We start from the raw sequence: 15,171 nt of genomic DNA, 5'->3' as shown, positions 1-15,171 counted from the left end.
GGAGAACTCTAATACCACAGCTCTATAGAACATAGAAAGAGTGATGGAGAACGCTAATACCACAGCTATATAGAACATAGAGAGAGCGATGGGGAGAACGCTAATACCACAGCTATATAGAACATAGAGAGAGCGATGGGAGAACTCTAATACCACAGCTATATAGAACATAGACAGAGTGGTGGGGAGAACTCGAAGTGTTTATGAGCCCTTCCAACAGAAGTAGAGACAGGGACCTAAGGAGTGGGGGCTAAGAAAGAAGGACCTTAGGAAAACAAGAAAACCTAGAAAACAAGAACTGGGTTTCATGACAAGATGCCTTTATGTTCCTTCACTGGAACCAGACCAGTCAAGCCCATAAGGGACTAATAATACAGTTCTAGCACTCCATAACTCTTTAAGCCACTACCAGACACTACAAAGGACCACTGCACATGACAAAATCTGCGACTATTCCAGATTTCTGACATCACCATTAATTACTGATGATAGCGCTATTATTAAGAACATCTTAAGATCCTGCAAAGTTCTTAGGACCAGCCAGAAAAAAGGTCATGACTTTACAATTGAAAACCATCAACACAATCCATGTCAAGAAGAGCCATTCCAATGTAAGCACAACTACAGGAGACCAAAGTTGGGAACCCAAGTTGAGCTCAGTTGCCTGAGATGGTTTAATACATGGTTAGGCTTGGTGAAGTCAGATGGCTGTAGGTGGTTAATACATGGTTAGGCTTGGTGAAGTCAGATGGCTGTAGGTGGTTAATGCATGGTTAGGCTTGGTGAAGTCAGATGGCTGTAGGTGGTTAATACGTATGGTTAGGCTTGGTGAAGTCAGATGGCTGTAGGTGGTTAATACATGGTTAGGCTTGGTGAAGTCAGATGGCTGTAGGTGGTTAATACATGGTTAGGCTTGGTGAAGTCAGATGGCTGTAGGTGGTTAATACATGGTTAGGCTTGGTGAAGTCAGATGGCTGTAGATGGTTAATACATGGTTAGGCTTGGTGAAGTCAGATGGCTGTAGGTGGAAGATATAATCAACTGGAAAGACATCGGCACTCATGGGCCTTTGCTAATCCCGAGGGTCTGATCCCTGGGCCTCTACTCATCTCCTGGCCTGCTTACTAAGGGCTTTCAGACAGGAACGCTTCCAGAGAGCCTCGCTAGCACAGAGCCCTGACCCAGGCAGGACACTCTACAAAAGGCAGGCGGGAGAATGGAATTAGGCTTGTCAATCAGTTGTTTGACTTAACTTCAGAATTACATGAAGCATTCTGTCTATGACTACCATCAATGCAAAGGAGGAAGGGGTCGTTTTTTTTTTTTAGGTCAAACCACTTGTCCAAGCTCTGCTCAGAGTAACCAAAAAGAGATGAACCGGGGGGAAAAAAGATATACATTTTTCTCCACCAGTCTGGATCACGTTTCCAGAGGCCTGACAAGTGAAGACTGACAACAGGAGGCTGGTACGGCATAGTGCGGATGAGACCTCATCCTCCCCTACGCTAACCTTCCTCCTCTCCCACTCCTCCTCCATCCATACCTCTGATGTCTGGCATTCTTCAGCGTTCAACACACCTTTGTGTATATTCATAAAACCACTGTCTATGCTGGGACAAAACACAATCCAATTCAGCTCTACAATATGCAAACACTTTCATAGCTGAATCACTGCGAATGAATGCACCTACGCAATCTTTAATAAAACTAACTAAACTAAACTAAAACTAAGTTAAACATGCATGAGCATGAACCGTTGGTTAGCTACTTCAGGATGACTCCTACCCTTGGAAGACAGAGTTACCCAATTATGCAACCCATTTGCCAAATGACACAACTGACTATCCAGTTGTGACAGATGTTGCTGCAGGGCAAGAATGATCTAACCTATAAATTAATATCACTATCCTGCAAACGACATTTAATACCTCACTCATAAACATACACAAACATGTATAAACAGTGGCAAACACGTGGCGAATTCCTTTATTTACACATCATGGCAGCAGATCGGTTGTTCAAATCCTGCTGACAGATACATTATCTTCAGGGGGGGATATTACATTAGACTCTCTCAAGTGCTTCCAAACATTCAACGTAAAACTCGTGCTTGGAATGTTTTTCAGTCACTGTAGTTCGACTTGAAAAACGAAATAATCTGCCGAAGGCTACACAAGAGAAAAACCGCTGCCTCCGAAAAACCTCACGTTCACCTTCGAGAGTAAATTGAATTTCGCATGATAGCAGGTAAAGTCAACAAACAGTGCATTACCACATTTTCTGTTATGAATCCGTTTGCAGTCACCCACGTAGTCTAGATATTACTCTATCAACTGTTAGCAGACTGTTACTGCATTAACTCTCTATGGGCCACTTCACTGAAGTTATCGTTTAGCTTTTGCAGGACTTCTAAAAAGAATGTAAAGCACGACTAAACAAATAAACCCAACACTACTGTTTACAAAAGGCTTCCCTTAAACAACCAATCGCAACTTCACATTACAAAGCTTTGGGACAACACAACTACGTCATAAATCATACTCTTTTTTTCCAACCATGTAAAGCTTGAGACTAATGCATCGTCAGCAACTAACGTTACGTAGGCGATTATAAACCGTTGGCTATATCAAATATTAAGTATACTTTTAAATGTTACCTTCGTAGCAAAGTATGCCGATGTTGTTGTTCATTTTGTCCAAGTACTGATAGTTCAACAGGTCCATCTTCGTAAGAAGCATTTATCGGGCCAGCAAAAAGACCAGCTTTTTTGCTTTCAATCGAGGCAGGGGGAGAAATGGTGCGACCGGTCTATTTCTCGCGAATTCGTGTCCTAAAGCTAAAGGCCCAGCCTTTAACTTTTTTTTTCAGAGGGCTAAGAGCCTAAATCTCTAGCCCGCAAGGGTTATGCGCTCCGACGCGACAAAGAATTTAAATAACTACCCGGATAAAAGTGAGAAAACACTTCTAGAACTTTACTAATTGTGAGGGAAAATAAAAATTAAACGAAATGTTTATTTGGGACAAAAGGGTCGCGCCAGATCTCCTCACAGCCCGCTGTAAGTAGACTGCCCTGACACGCAGGCTATGCTTGGTATGACTCGTATGTACACCCGTTTCCTCTATGTGGGGTTTCGGCCACTGGGCATGCTCATTAAATCTCTAGAGCGCCTCAAATGTCAGAGATTTTTCCTGAACAAGATCAGCCCCCTGAACGCACCGAAGCTCAGAGAAAGTAATGGGAAATTGGAGAGAGCGGGAGGCACAAACAAGGAGGGGCTAAATCAGACAGGAAACAGTGCTGTCCTGGCGAAAATAAAAAGCAAAGAAAGCCATTTCATGTTCTTCAAACATTAATCTATTGGCACTTTAGGCCTTCACAACATGAACAATGTAAAATGTTTCATAATTAGACCTACATCAAAGTGAAAACCCAGGAACAAGACAAATTCAAACAAACAAAGCAACCAAACAAACAAATAAGCGTCGGAAATTAATAACAAAATAGTTTGGCTACGTTTCATGTCTTCCAAAAACATTTGTAGGCCTTATCGTGTTAGTTCAAATCAATACATCACGTTAAACCTACACATTTTAGAGTGTTGTGAGAAGCACATATCATATTAAAATCGTTAAGTCATCACTAAAATAAAAACTTCAAAACTAGTTACAATTTGCCAGAGCGCTGAAATGTCGAGAATGTCGAGGTACTTGGTGATCTACTGCCCTCTGGTGAGCCTTTTTATAACGCCACGAACTCCACTAACCATTATAGTGAGGTCCAGACATAGCATGTCTATTTCAGATCTCGTCATTGAGATAAACATATTCAAATCAATTGCCATTATTTTGTCACATCAAAAATACACCAATAAATCACAAAAAAAAACAAATATAATAAGCATATGGCAAGCACAACAGCAGCTGATTATGACACTGATCCATCATAGCACTAAATAATTCATATAAAGGTAGGCTATCTCACAATCTGGAACGGACAAGGCTGAGTGTTGCATTAGTATTTCAGTAGGCAGTCATATGTAATATATGATGCTATTAAACTAGTGGGACAGCTCATGCACAGGAATATCAGTGGATCTAAGAAACAGGGTGTGCCCCTGTGCTTCCACATCGACACAAAAGCACAAGGTGTTGGCTTTCAGGGGGCATCAGGTTCACCCTGGGATGCTTCAGTCCAGTCCCCAAGTGCATACCATCACATTGAGAGTGGAGGTTTGGAATGGCAAACCTTAAAGTGTAGCAGGAAAACTGAAAGGTGAGTGCGTAAGCAGGTTTGCATGTGATGGAGTTTGACCTGTATCTAGGCCAATGAATGTGGCAGCTTGTTGATGGCTGGGTAGAGACGTTCCTTACGTTGCAGGGAGCGAACTGTATTACTTTCCAAAAAGAGTCACATTGTCGTGACCCCAAACATGCTAGGTGCTCAGGGGCCACCTCTTCAGGCCAAGTATACTCTCCTCAGATGTGGGGGGGCCCAACAATCTCTTCAACTAATCTGAACCCCAAAACGGAGCCATGCAAGGATGTGCCAAAACAACCAACCACAGCCCACCACCTAAAGGCCCTCATCCAGCTCAGTGGACCACATAAGCCATGATGCTCTGAGTTATGAGTGTTACAAACGCTGTCTTCACAGACACTTTACTCTCACCAGGAAAAAGATTCCTTGACAAACTATATCAGGAAAACATTGCTACATTGTCCAATGATCACATTACATACATCACCTTTAGATATTGTTATCAGTTCAGTATCATATGTTCCACAGGCATTCAACACTGTGGCTATAGTAATGGTACTTCAATTTTATAATTCAATACTTCTACCATTTCTACTTTCTGTTTGCATAGTGATTACACAGTGCAGCAGCATAGATCGCTTGGAAATGAGCAGCCAAAGAATAACAGGTCGGCCAAGAACGATCCTTCCTAGTCCCATCTTTTGTTTAAGAGTTACGTTAGTTACTTGTCATTTGTTATGCCAACTTAAAAAGAACCAGGAAGTGAGAGCCCGACCTCTCATTGGACGGTTTTCTGTAGTAACACAAACTCCGAAACGTAACACTCAGTGACCCCTTGTTGTGCTGCAGGGGCGATGGGGAGGACGGAGATACCGAGAGGGGGGGCAGAGCAAAGGGGATTATTCAAAGGCAATACCACACTATTCACCCCACCTCTCTCAGCACCCCAGATTACAGGGCGCTCTGTTTGACTCGCCCATCAATGGCAGAGCAGAGGGATTAGAGGAGGTTATTCATCCAAGGGAGCCTAGCCAGGGCTGTGCCCTGCCAACCCTACCCACCACCCCCCTCACACACACACACACACACACACACACACACACACACACAGAGAGAGAGAGAGAGAGAGAGAGAGAGAGAGAGAGAGAGAGAGAGAGAGAGAGAGAGAGAGAGAGAGAGAGAGAGAAACACGCACGCACACGCACGCACGCACGCACACACACACACACACACACACACACACACACACACACACACACACACACACACACACACACACACACACACACACACACACACACACACAGAGAGAGAGAGAGAGAGAGAGAGAGAGAGAGAGAGAGAGAGAGAGAGAGAGAGAGAGAGAGAGAGAGAGAGAGAGAAACACGCGCGCACACACACACACCCCAGAGAGAGAGAAACACGCACGCACACACACACACGCACGCACACACACGCGCACACACACACACACACACACACACACACACACACACACACACACACACACAGTTAAGAAAAGTGCTCCTCATTGGGTAATCTTTTTTCCCCCCCCATGCATTGGAAGAGCCATTGTCTGGTGTTTCACACACTCAGTCCCCTCTCTGAGCCAAGTCAAGGACAGTGCCTTCATTCAGCCCGAGCTGCTTCTTCCATTGTCCGCTGCACTGGGTAGTTTTTCGGGGGAGACAACAACGCAGGCACACACACAGGGTATAATTGGAACAGCCCCGGTGCCTCCTGGGAGAATGGGCTGGTGGAGGCGTCGGCGTGACAACAGCCAGCGATTTGAGGTGAATTTGATGCCGGAAGGGGTGGTGTATTGATCCAGCCTTTAGTACAAAGCCATTATGAGCCGTTTTTTAAGATGTTTCATGTGTTACGATGTGCGCAAATCTATAGGGAGATTCTCTATAGGCGGTGTTGAAAAGGACACAGTCCAGAGAATGATGCGGCGCTATTGACTGTGTGTGTGTGGGAACATGTGAAGCACTGGGTGTGTGTGTGTGTCTGATTACACATTTGAATTCTGCACCATAAGTACTGTATATCGACCATAGCAACACATCATTACTCTGTAGAGGTGTAGGAGAGAAACATATTATATTTCCCTTTCTTAATGAACAAATAAGGCTGACCAATCATACCACCATTTCAAGAAAAACTGAAAAATGCTCATCACATAAAATGACATGGAAATATGTTTTTTTTTTGTCAGCGTAATCAATTGTATTATGACTCCCCAGCAGGAGGTTAACCTGTTGAAGCTAACCCAAGGTTGAAGCTGTTTCTCCTTGTGATTTGGTAGACAATCTGACCTTAAACCATGCCAAGGAAACTCATTTCAAAACAGGGCCTTAGTGTGATGCGTTCTCTACCGTCAACTGTAATGGTTCCAATTCATGATTGCTGGCGAGTCACATGCAGCCTACAGGCTTATTTAATAGAGGAGGCATTATGTTCTACAAGCCTTGCTGAATTCAAACTCGGGGCTGTTCTAGCTTGTTGTAAAGAGTGAAAAATGTTTTTGTGAAAGATACCCCCGCAGGTCAGTCAAGGTATGGGTGCTCACTACAGTGAAAGTGGCAATAAGGAGTTTTTGGTCTAAAACTAAGCTAATTTGCCAAAAGCCAATAGACTTGCCTGGCCAATGCAAATAGCACAGATGGCTCCAAAAAAGCTAGCTAGCTTGCTAAATGATGTGTTTTGGTGATGTATTTGGTGACATCGACTAAGTGTTTATACATTTCTGCGGCACTTCACAGGGACCCATTTCACAAACCTACACAGTGAGCAGGCCGGGTGACTCATGGGACCAAGACATCGGTCCTTCACATGACCATATGCCATCAGAATTAATACCATGATAACTAATTACTTGCAAAAACATATCTCAAAAAGCAGTACAAACTTGCATTACAGTTGCTTTAAGCTAGATGGCCAAATCTGATGATCAATTGACCAATTCTGATGACCAAATCTGGCTCTGTAAAGAACATTTAATTTTCAGCAATTTGTCTCTTTCCGAAGTCAGATTTAAATGTCAATACTTTATAATTAAAAAACACACTGCTGGTTACAAAAGTGTATTTTCAACATGACAGTCACTTTATGTACAAATACACTGAATGTAAAAAAGAACTATGCTTATGAGTGGTAAGGTGTCTGACACCATTTCAGTATACAAGGCAACATTGCCAAACACAGACAAGCTACAAGAATGATAATGTTCCAAAAATGAAAGAGACTGAATCATATTAAACTTAGGAGAAAGCAGAGAGCATCAACACGGGAGCTTTTAGCAGGAGCTTTGTGACCAGAATGTACCCTGGAAAGGTCTATACAGCCCAATAATAAAAGTAAATCCGCACTAGGAAGCTGCTGAAATGAGAGCTTTGTTCAGTGGCACAGCCATCCAGCCATGTGTTAAGTAACTCCGCAGTAAGTTGATTAATGATTACACAACTCCTGGGGGAATTTCCACTGCAAGGGGTTTGGTGTTCTAAAAGCTGGTCCCCCCAGAGCCCAGCTCTGAAAAACCACTCACACTTCCACAAATCCTTCCCATTATAATCCCTTCATAGCCTGGATAAAATAGCTCCATAGTCAGTCATAGGTGAGCTCATTTTGAAATGATGTTGATAGATTTTGGCACAGCGGGATCCATTTCAAATGTGTGTCACATGTGATGCCATAGTACTACTGTATGAGACATGTCTTTGGTGGCATACACACATCATCTGAAAACATCCACATCAAACTTACATTTTTAAAATCAATCTCTCTGTATCTTACTGTTCCACAATGGAAACCCCACTGCCCATCACGTTTAGGTAAAAGGTGTTTTAACACTCATGTATACTGATGCAAATCATACATCAACAATATTTGTATTGTTTTTCCAGCAACAAGGGAAAACAAACTCTGAGAAACTGTTGTCTGTCTGTCTGAGCATGCATGTATCTCCTGTATGACCCTGCATGGACACACTTAAATGAAGTCCTCAATGTGGTTTATTTGAGGGGATTACACAACCCTTGATCCTTGACAGTGTCCTGAAGAAAAACAGAGTAACTTTTGTTTTGCTCTAGATGACACGTTCCTCTGGTTGTTATGGAAAAGAAGGAGGACACTTCCTGGTTGCGGGGGGGGGGGCGGGGGTGGCTGTGGAGACACACGGGGTGGAGTGAGAGTGAGCAGACTCCAGGGAGTGAGGGAGATACACTGACACATGCCAGGGGTCACTAAATTGCTAGCCTGACGTCCCAGGACAAATCAAGCTTTCCTGTCAGAATTGTAACACCACCCTGTCCGACGGGCCATCCGAAACGACCCCCTAACCCTCCTTTATTCGCCTTACTATTTGGAGGAAAGACTTTGACCACCTAACGGTACAAGCTGTTGATCATGATGGTTTGTCCACTAGGAAGTGTACGCATTAATCCACTGATTTGGTAACCATGGTTTCAGTTATCTGTGGTTTCAGTTATACTGCATCCCAAAAATGTGACTTGATATGTGACTTGTGTCTTAAAGCACATCATATTTTGACAAATGAAATGTAGGCCTACGTCTGTGCTTGATTCCTCCGTTGGAAACAAGTTGGAAACATTGATTACAGTGTATCTGTTTTTACAGTTAAAAGAAAAGAATCTAAGGATGAGCAAAATATGTATAACTGAATAAAGAAGAGTATATCTCTATGGCCTATAAGGTATAGGCCTTTTATTTTCTTTAGTTGTTTGCATTTTTGTGTTTTATATGAATTATGCTAAGACATAGAGAGAAGAGAGACCACAAGATGGAGTTCCATTAAAATATAGCCTAATATTGATTATCTAGGCTGATATTAAGATATCAGGTAACGTTACACAGTCAAATAAAACAAGTTGGACAGAAAGACTTCAGACAATTGATTTTTATTTTACAACATAACAGGCGTATCTTTAAAAAGTAAGTGTTAGTTACTTTCCATCATGAGGGGGAATTCCACTGTCCCATCCATTTTTGGGGTAACGTTAGATCTGTAAATCGAACACAAAATAGACATGCATCAGTCACTATTTACATCATCCAGGAATGGATAGAGAAGCTCTTGTATTACATTCATTTATCTAACATAGCGAGAATTTCGTGTCCATCTTTGAGAATTTCTGTGATTGATTTGGACCAATATGACCCTTAAAAGCAGGCTTCACATGAGGATTATGACCTTTAACCTTTTAAACGCTGTATTAGTGTAACGTTACTGATCTCTGTTTGAGGCTAAACATTATCAAACATAAATGTTAGCCTACTGACAACGTTAACTATCATTAGCTAAATGTTAGCTATCAACATAATTAGTTATCAAGCTGCAATAGTGATCAGTCATGTCACGAAGGGCATGTCTCTGTGCCGGATAAAAAAAGGTTAAAAGTAGACACAAACCTTTATTTCACTCCATATACGGCCCGTTTTCCTGTGCACGATGAAAACTGCTGGACAGGACGGTTAGAAGAATAGCGCCTTTTTTCAACTTGTTACATAGCACAAATAATGTCACAACGGAGCTACTAGCCAGCTGCTGGGTTACAGAAATGAACCCAGAATGAGTTCAAATAACCCAACAACCCAGTATGTTTACCTCCGCCTCTGTCCATTTGTTTGTTTGTTAGCAGGATTACGCAAAAAAACTACTGGCTCTATTTTCATGAAACTTGCTGGGAGAGTGTTGCATGGGCCGAGGAAGAGTCGATCTGACTAAAGGGGCGCGCATGCACACATTTAGTTTCGCTTTCACCAATGTTGCAAGATACGCCATTGAAGGGGACTGTTGGGCCTTGGTGAAGGTATGTGATGTGATGTGTGTGTTCTAGTTTAAAGTGTGATAATGGTAGATGAGGGCAGGTGGACAGGGCCCTATAACTATTACTAATGTAGACCTTACGGCACAGAAAGATCAGAGAAACAAGAACCCAGCATGAAACTAGAAGTGCAGACCTCCGACCAAGGGCAAATGCCCTATTTCACAACGTTAAAGAAAGTGGGAAAGAAATCTGGATCCGGCCCTTCATTCAGAACCGCTCCGAAATGGATTTCCCCCTGGCCCGTGCTACACCCCTCCACCAAGGGGTGAATTTGCATGAAAAAAAAAAAATCGGCCTGGTAGTTTTTGCGTAATCCTACTGACAGACAAACAAACAAACCGAACCGAAAACATAACCAGAGGTAAAAAGAATATTTTCTTAAGACTTAAGAATGTACGAAGATATGTAGTCACCCCCACACGTCCCTCCCTCCACCGATCCCTTAAACAGACGCAGGCCTCGGTCTCTTTCTTAGGCTCACTGCCTTGGCTGGATCCTGAATCAGTGACTCAATCAGCTGTGCAACCCCTGTTCTCTTGAACACAGGCAGACAGCTGTGATTCGGCCTCCTGACCCTTAAGCTCTGTTCGCCCACCCCCTCTACTGTAAGTCCCTCAGGGAGTGTGGGAGTGTGGGCAGTGAAGAGCACATTTCTCTCACCCCCTGCTTTGCCTAATCCTGCACTCACCCAACGTTACGCCGAGAACCAAACCACCATTCAAACCCAGTCACTCTCACATGACCCTCTCTACCAGTAGAACTGGAAATACGGCTTTCAAAATCACAAACCTTTAGGACAGATCATTGCCAAACCATTCCTGGACTGAACATCGTGGAGTGCCGATGTGAAAGCAGGCATTGTTGATGTGCAACTGCCTGGAACTGGGTTTCCCCTGGGGGATAGGGCCCATGCAAATACTCATCCTCATTTGCAAGTGTTCCAAGGCAGAGAGGGCGCACTTGACCAGTAGAGCCATGAGATACACGTGAAGAATGCAAACTAAAAAGACCTTTTTGAGCGGCTGTTGAATTCTGCCATTCAAATATATATTCCATTGAAGGTTATATGTTTTTGTTACACAAACATGTGAGCGAATAAAAAGGGCTTACTCAGGGTGAACGGTTGACTAGTACATGCGATCGTCGGGGGGTCGCGTCTGATAAAAACAAAAGGAATGTTTGGCACACGTGATGGCCCAGATTCAGTCATCAGGACACAGAGGAGGGTCTGTGACGACCACACTGGGAGCTCCAGTGATGACTGATCTCTGGACACATCATTTAGTAATCATGAATTTGATGCCAAAAGGCATATTAACATGGAAAAAAGGCTTGTTAACATGGAAAAAAAGGCATATTAACATGGAAAAATGTTGTTCAAGCCTTAGCGTGTTAGTGGTTGGATTAAGGTTAAACAAAAAGGGAACCAGAGGTCATTTGATGTTACTCATTATTCACCATTTGTGAAGGTCATGTAAAACTATACAAATATTACAATAATACAAAGCTGTTATCGAAGCAAACGGTGGCTACTTTGAATAATCTGAAATATAAAACATTTTCTGGTTTAACACTTTTTTTGTTTACTACATAATTCCATATGTGTTCTTTCCTAGTTTTGTTGTCTTCAGTATAAATCTACAATGATAGAAAATAACAAAAAATAAAGAAAAACCATTGAATGAGAAGGTGAAGGTGTGTCCAAACTTTTCAATGGTACTGTATATCAAATGAGTGTTTGCCTGTTGTTCTTCGAGCCTGTTGTGTTTAGCCTACATTGACATTTACATTGATTGATTTGATACTATTTGTGAATATAGCCAGTGTGAAAAAATAATGTCTATGATCCAATACATTGCTTACACAAGGGATGTTAACCTGCAGACAGTGCTGACCTCAACCTGCCTGTCATTGCATTGCATTGCCTTGCCTTGTGTTGCCTGAAATGAATACCTGCAGTTCTACCATTGTTGCTCAAACTCAGACAGGAAGAAGCTTCTGTCCTAAAGAACTAAAGGACACCTCATCAAACCCAGTTCAAATGAAGTGCATGCAGAACAAAAAACACCAGGAGGTCTACACTCTCTCAGACATGCTTGACCATGAAATATTAACAGTGTGTGTGTGTGTGTGTGTGTGTGTGTGTGTGTGTGTGTGTGTGTGTGTGTTTACTCTGGCTGAAGGCAACTTTGTGCTTGGATGGTGGTGACATTGTAAATTATCAGTGCAGACACAGCGATGCCTCTCTGAGCAAGATAGCCTAGTGCCAGGCCCTGAGGACTTTGGATAGTGTGAGACTGATGCATCAAAATCTCTGTCCACACTGATGAATACAATCTGTGTGTGTGTTTGTGTGTGTGTGTGTGTGTGTGTGTGTGTGTGTGTGTGAGAAAGGGAGTTAAAAGTGTGCTTTAATTAGGTAAGAAAAAATAATAAAAGGCAAACATGTTTTGGATGATTTTGAACCATAAATGGTGAACAGAGGGCCTCTACCTTCTGACACTGGGGCTTGTTCTGAGCGTCCCCTTCCACGGAACATGTGCTGCTCCACCACCTGTCTCACTGCTGGGGAAGACCACACTGCACAGCCCAACCAGGGAGCCAACTGACACGGCTAGTTCTGCAACCCGAGACTTCAACTATACTGACTGTGAGCCAACACTAAGTCATTAAATACCACAGGGATCTCAGCTTCCATTGTTCCAACTCAAAACACCTTTTAACTGCATACGTGAGCATGGCAACATTCATTATACATGTTCATATTCTACCCAGGCTATCTATGCAGTAACAGACTCCTAGGCTAAGGGGTATCCAATGACTCTGCGAGTATGAGGTCATTTCTCATACTGCCCTGTCACCCAGCCAGCATTCCTTTCTGTTGTAAAATCCCAGTTTTAACAGGAACACACATGGGGAAAATAGTTATTTAAAAAAAAAAAAAAAAGTATGATCTTGATGAGCAATGGCTTATCAACTACTGGTAGAGAGGATGATTTAGTATGTGGTGGTTTGCCTGTTAAATATTGATTTATAACATACGAGAAAGTCTGGGAGGGTCTGTTTGTTTTGACTCTGGCCTTGAATGGACCTTGGGCTCTATGACTTCAGGCCATGTATTTTTTTTAATGGCTACTTCCTTAAATAAAACGGGCAGGTTACCATAATCAATGTCTCGGAACACTATCCAGAAAAACAACGCCTCTTATCCTGCAAGCAAACTATCTAGACACCATCCGAGACACAAATATTGTTTAATCAAATGACCTCATACAAAGCTGGTCAAACTGGGACATGACCGAACATATGGAAAGGGATTTTGTGGCGGGGAATTTTCGTTTGTTCCCCAAACTGCTGTGTACGCCACCGAGCAGACACAAAAGGCCCAGTGATAAGGGCGAGCCGTCTTGTGGTGACGTTGCCATCTCCGGCGCTCTGGCTGAATCTCTGGCACGTTGGTGAGTGTGGGGAATGATGGCGTCTGAGGAGAAACTGAATCTCTGGCACGTTGGTGAGTGTGGGGAATGATGGCGTCTGAGGAGAAACTGAATCTCTGGCACGATGGCGAGTGTGGGGAATGATGGCGTCTGAGGAGAAACTGAATCTCTGGCACGTTGGTGAGTGTGGGGAATGATGGCGTCTGAGGAGAAACTGAATCTCTGGCACGATGGCGAGTGTGTGGAATGATGGCGTCTGAGGAGAAACTGAATCTCTGGCACGATGGCGAGTGTGGGGAATGATGGCGTCTGAGGAGAAACTGAATCTCTGGCACGATGGCGAGTGTGGAGAATGATGCCGTCTGAGGAGAAACCACTCTGACACTGAGGCGCAAGAAATTCCAGCGTTGCTGACCTGCATACGGCAAAGCTTTGACTGTTTGTTGAGGGGTTACATAAAGAAGTGTTTTTTCTCCTAAAGCACTGATACATTTACAACGCGGTCTGGACCTTCAGTCTGGGAATGACTATCATCCACTTATAGTGTTGCCATATTTGTAAACCAGTGGCATTGTAACAACTTCATAATCTTTAACAATAAGTTTCATTTTTTTTCCACAATCTTGTTGACATGACCTTGTTATTACCAATCCTAGCTAAAAATGCAGCTTGTCCTGTCAAGCTCAGGCTTTGGGAGCCCCATAACAATAATAATATTGAATTACATCAAATTACTTTTGCCATCTAAACACACACCAACACACCATAATATCTGTTCTGCTGCTTTAGCCCTAGACACGCATATGCATGCCTTAGCAGTCTGGGGTTCAACAGTTATTTGTTTATGCACAAACAGGGCTGGCGCTGACTACCAAAAGCATCCATTCTGTTTGTTTCCTGTTAGGAGCGAGCAAACAAGCAGCTCCAGCCTCAACATGCTTTGTGTTTGTGTTCCGTGGACGGAGGGGATGGAGAATAAAGTCTGCTGTCCACTGTCCGAGACGACACACTCCACTGACGCAGACAGAATGGGGGTTTGAAAGGACCCACATTCAGTAACACATGAGCCAACTAATCACGCATGACTGCTCCCCATCATGGCTACACCTGTGGAACCTCAGAGGACAGCCAGCCCCCCCCCCCCCCCTACTCTGGGTTAGTGGGTGCATGGTCCGATCTTTTACAATAGGAAAAGAACATCCAATTATCTCTGGCAGACGAACACGGAATCATGCAGCTCTTTACAGAGTAAGACATCAGTGCTCTTGAAAAAAAAAAAAAAAGGCCCCCTTAAGACACGGTCAACGGACTGAGCTGAAACGGAATGCGAGTCAGCCACCACCATCAGCTTGATGGATCGACTGCTCTGCCACTGTCAGAAAAGCCAGCCATGAGAAGCATCCATCTTTGGCGGCTGTGGTTCTGATCAAATCTCCCAAACAGCGACAGGTCTGAAGTACCACCTCACAGAACACGAGGGAGGAGAGCATTCCTCAGGGTCCATGTGATAGCACATAGTTTGCAGGCTCAGTAACACTGTGGGAAAGGACCTCAGACAGGCAGACAGAGGTCGAAGAAGGGGGCGGAGGCTTCTAGCAGACACACTCAGCTATGAGGAGTCGAGTCG

At 43.4% G+C, this 15,171-nt stretch overlaps 1 protein-coding gene and 1 long non-coding RNA gene across 6 annotated transcripts in view; both read right to left on the bottom strand.

Moving 5' to 3' along the window:
- Window positions 1-15,171, bottom strand: part of vgll4b (vestigial-like family member 4b) — a 36,930-nt gene that overhangs the window by 16,172 nt on the left and 5,587 nt on the right. The window contains exon 1 of one of the 5 annotated variants that reach the window (XM_012833040.3): window positions 2,657-4,205. The exons of the other annotated variants lie outside the window; for them this stretch is intronic. Coding sequence (XP_012688494.2) covers window positions 2,657-2,738 — 82 coding nt within the window. The 5' untranslated portion in view covers window positions 2,739-4,205. Of the gene's footprint in view, window positions 1-2,656; window positions 4,206-15,171 lie in introns of those variants that run through there. 5 annotated transcript variants of the gene reach the window in all.
- Window positions 9,162-11,348, bottom strand: LOC122132933. Its single transcript, XR_006152441.1, has 2 exons — window positions 9,689-11,348; window positions 9,162-9,282 (listed from the first exon to the last, which is right to left on the bottom strand). It is a non-coding gene; the product is annotated as an uncharacterized LOC122132933 (long non-coding RNA).

Source organism: Clupea harengus, chromosome 5 (assembly GCF_900700415.2).
Source record: "Clupea harengus chromosome 5, Ch_v2.0.2, whole genome shotgun sequence".
Lineage (NCBI taxonomy): Eukaryota > Metazoa > Chordata > Actinopteri > Clupeiformes > Clupeidae > Clupea > Clupea harengus.
Note: the sequence above shows the minus strand (reverse complement) of the source record. Positions and strands in the feature narration are given on the sequence as shown.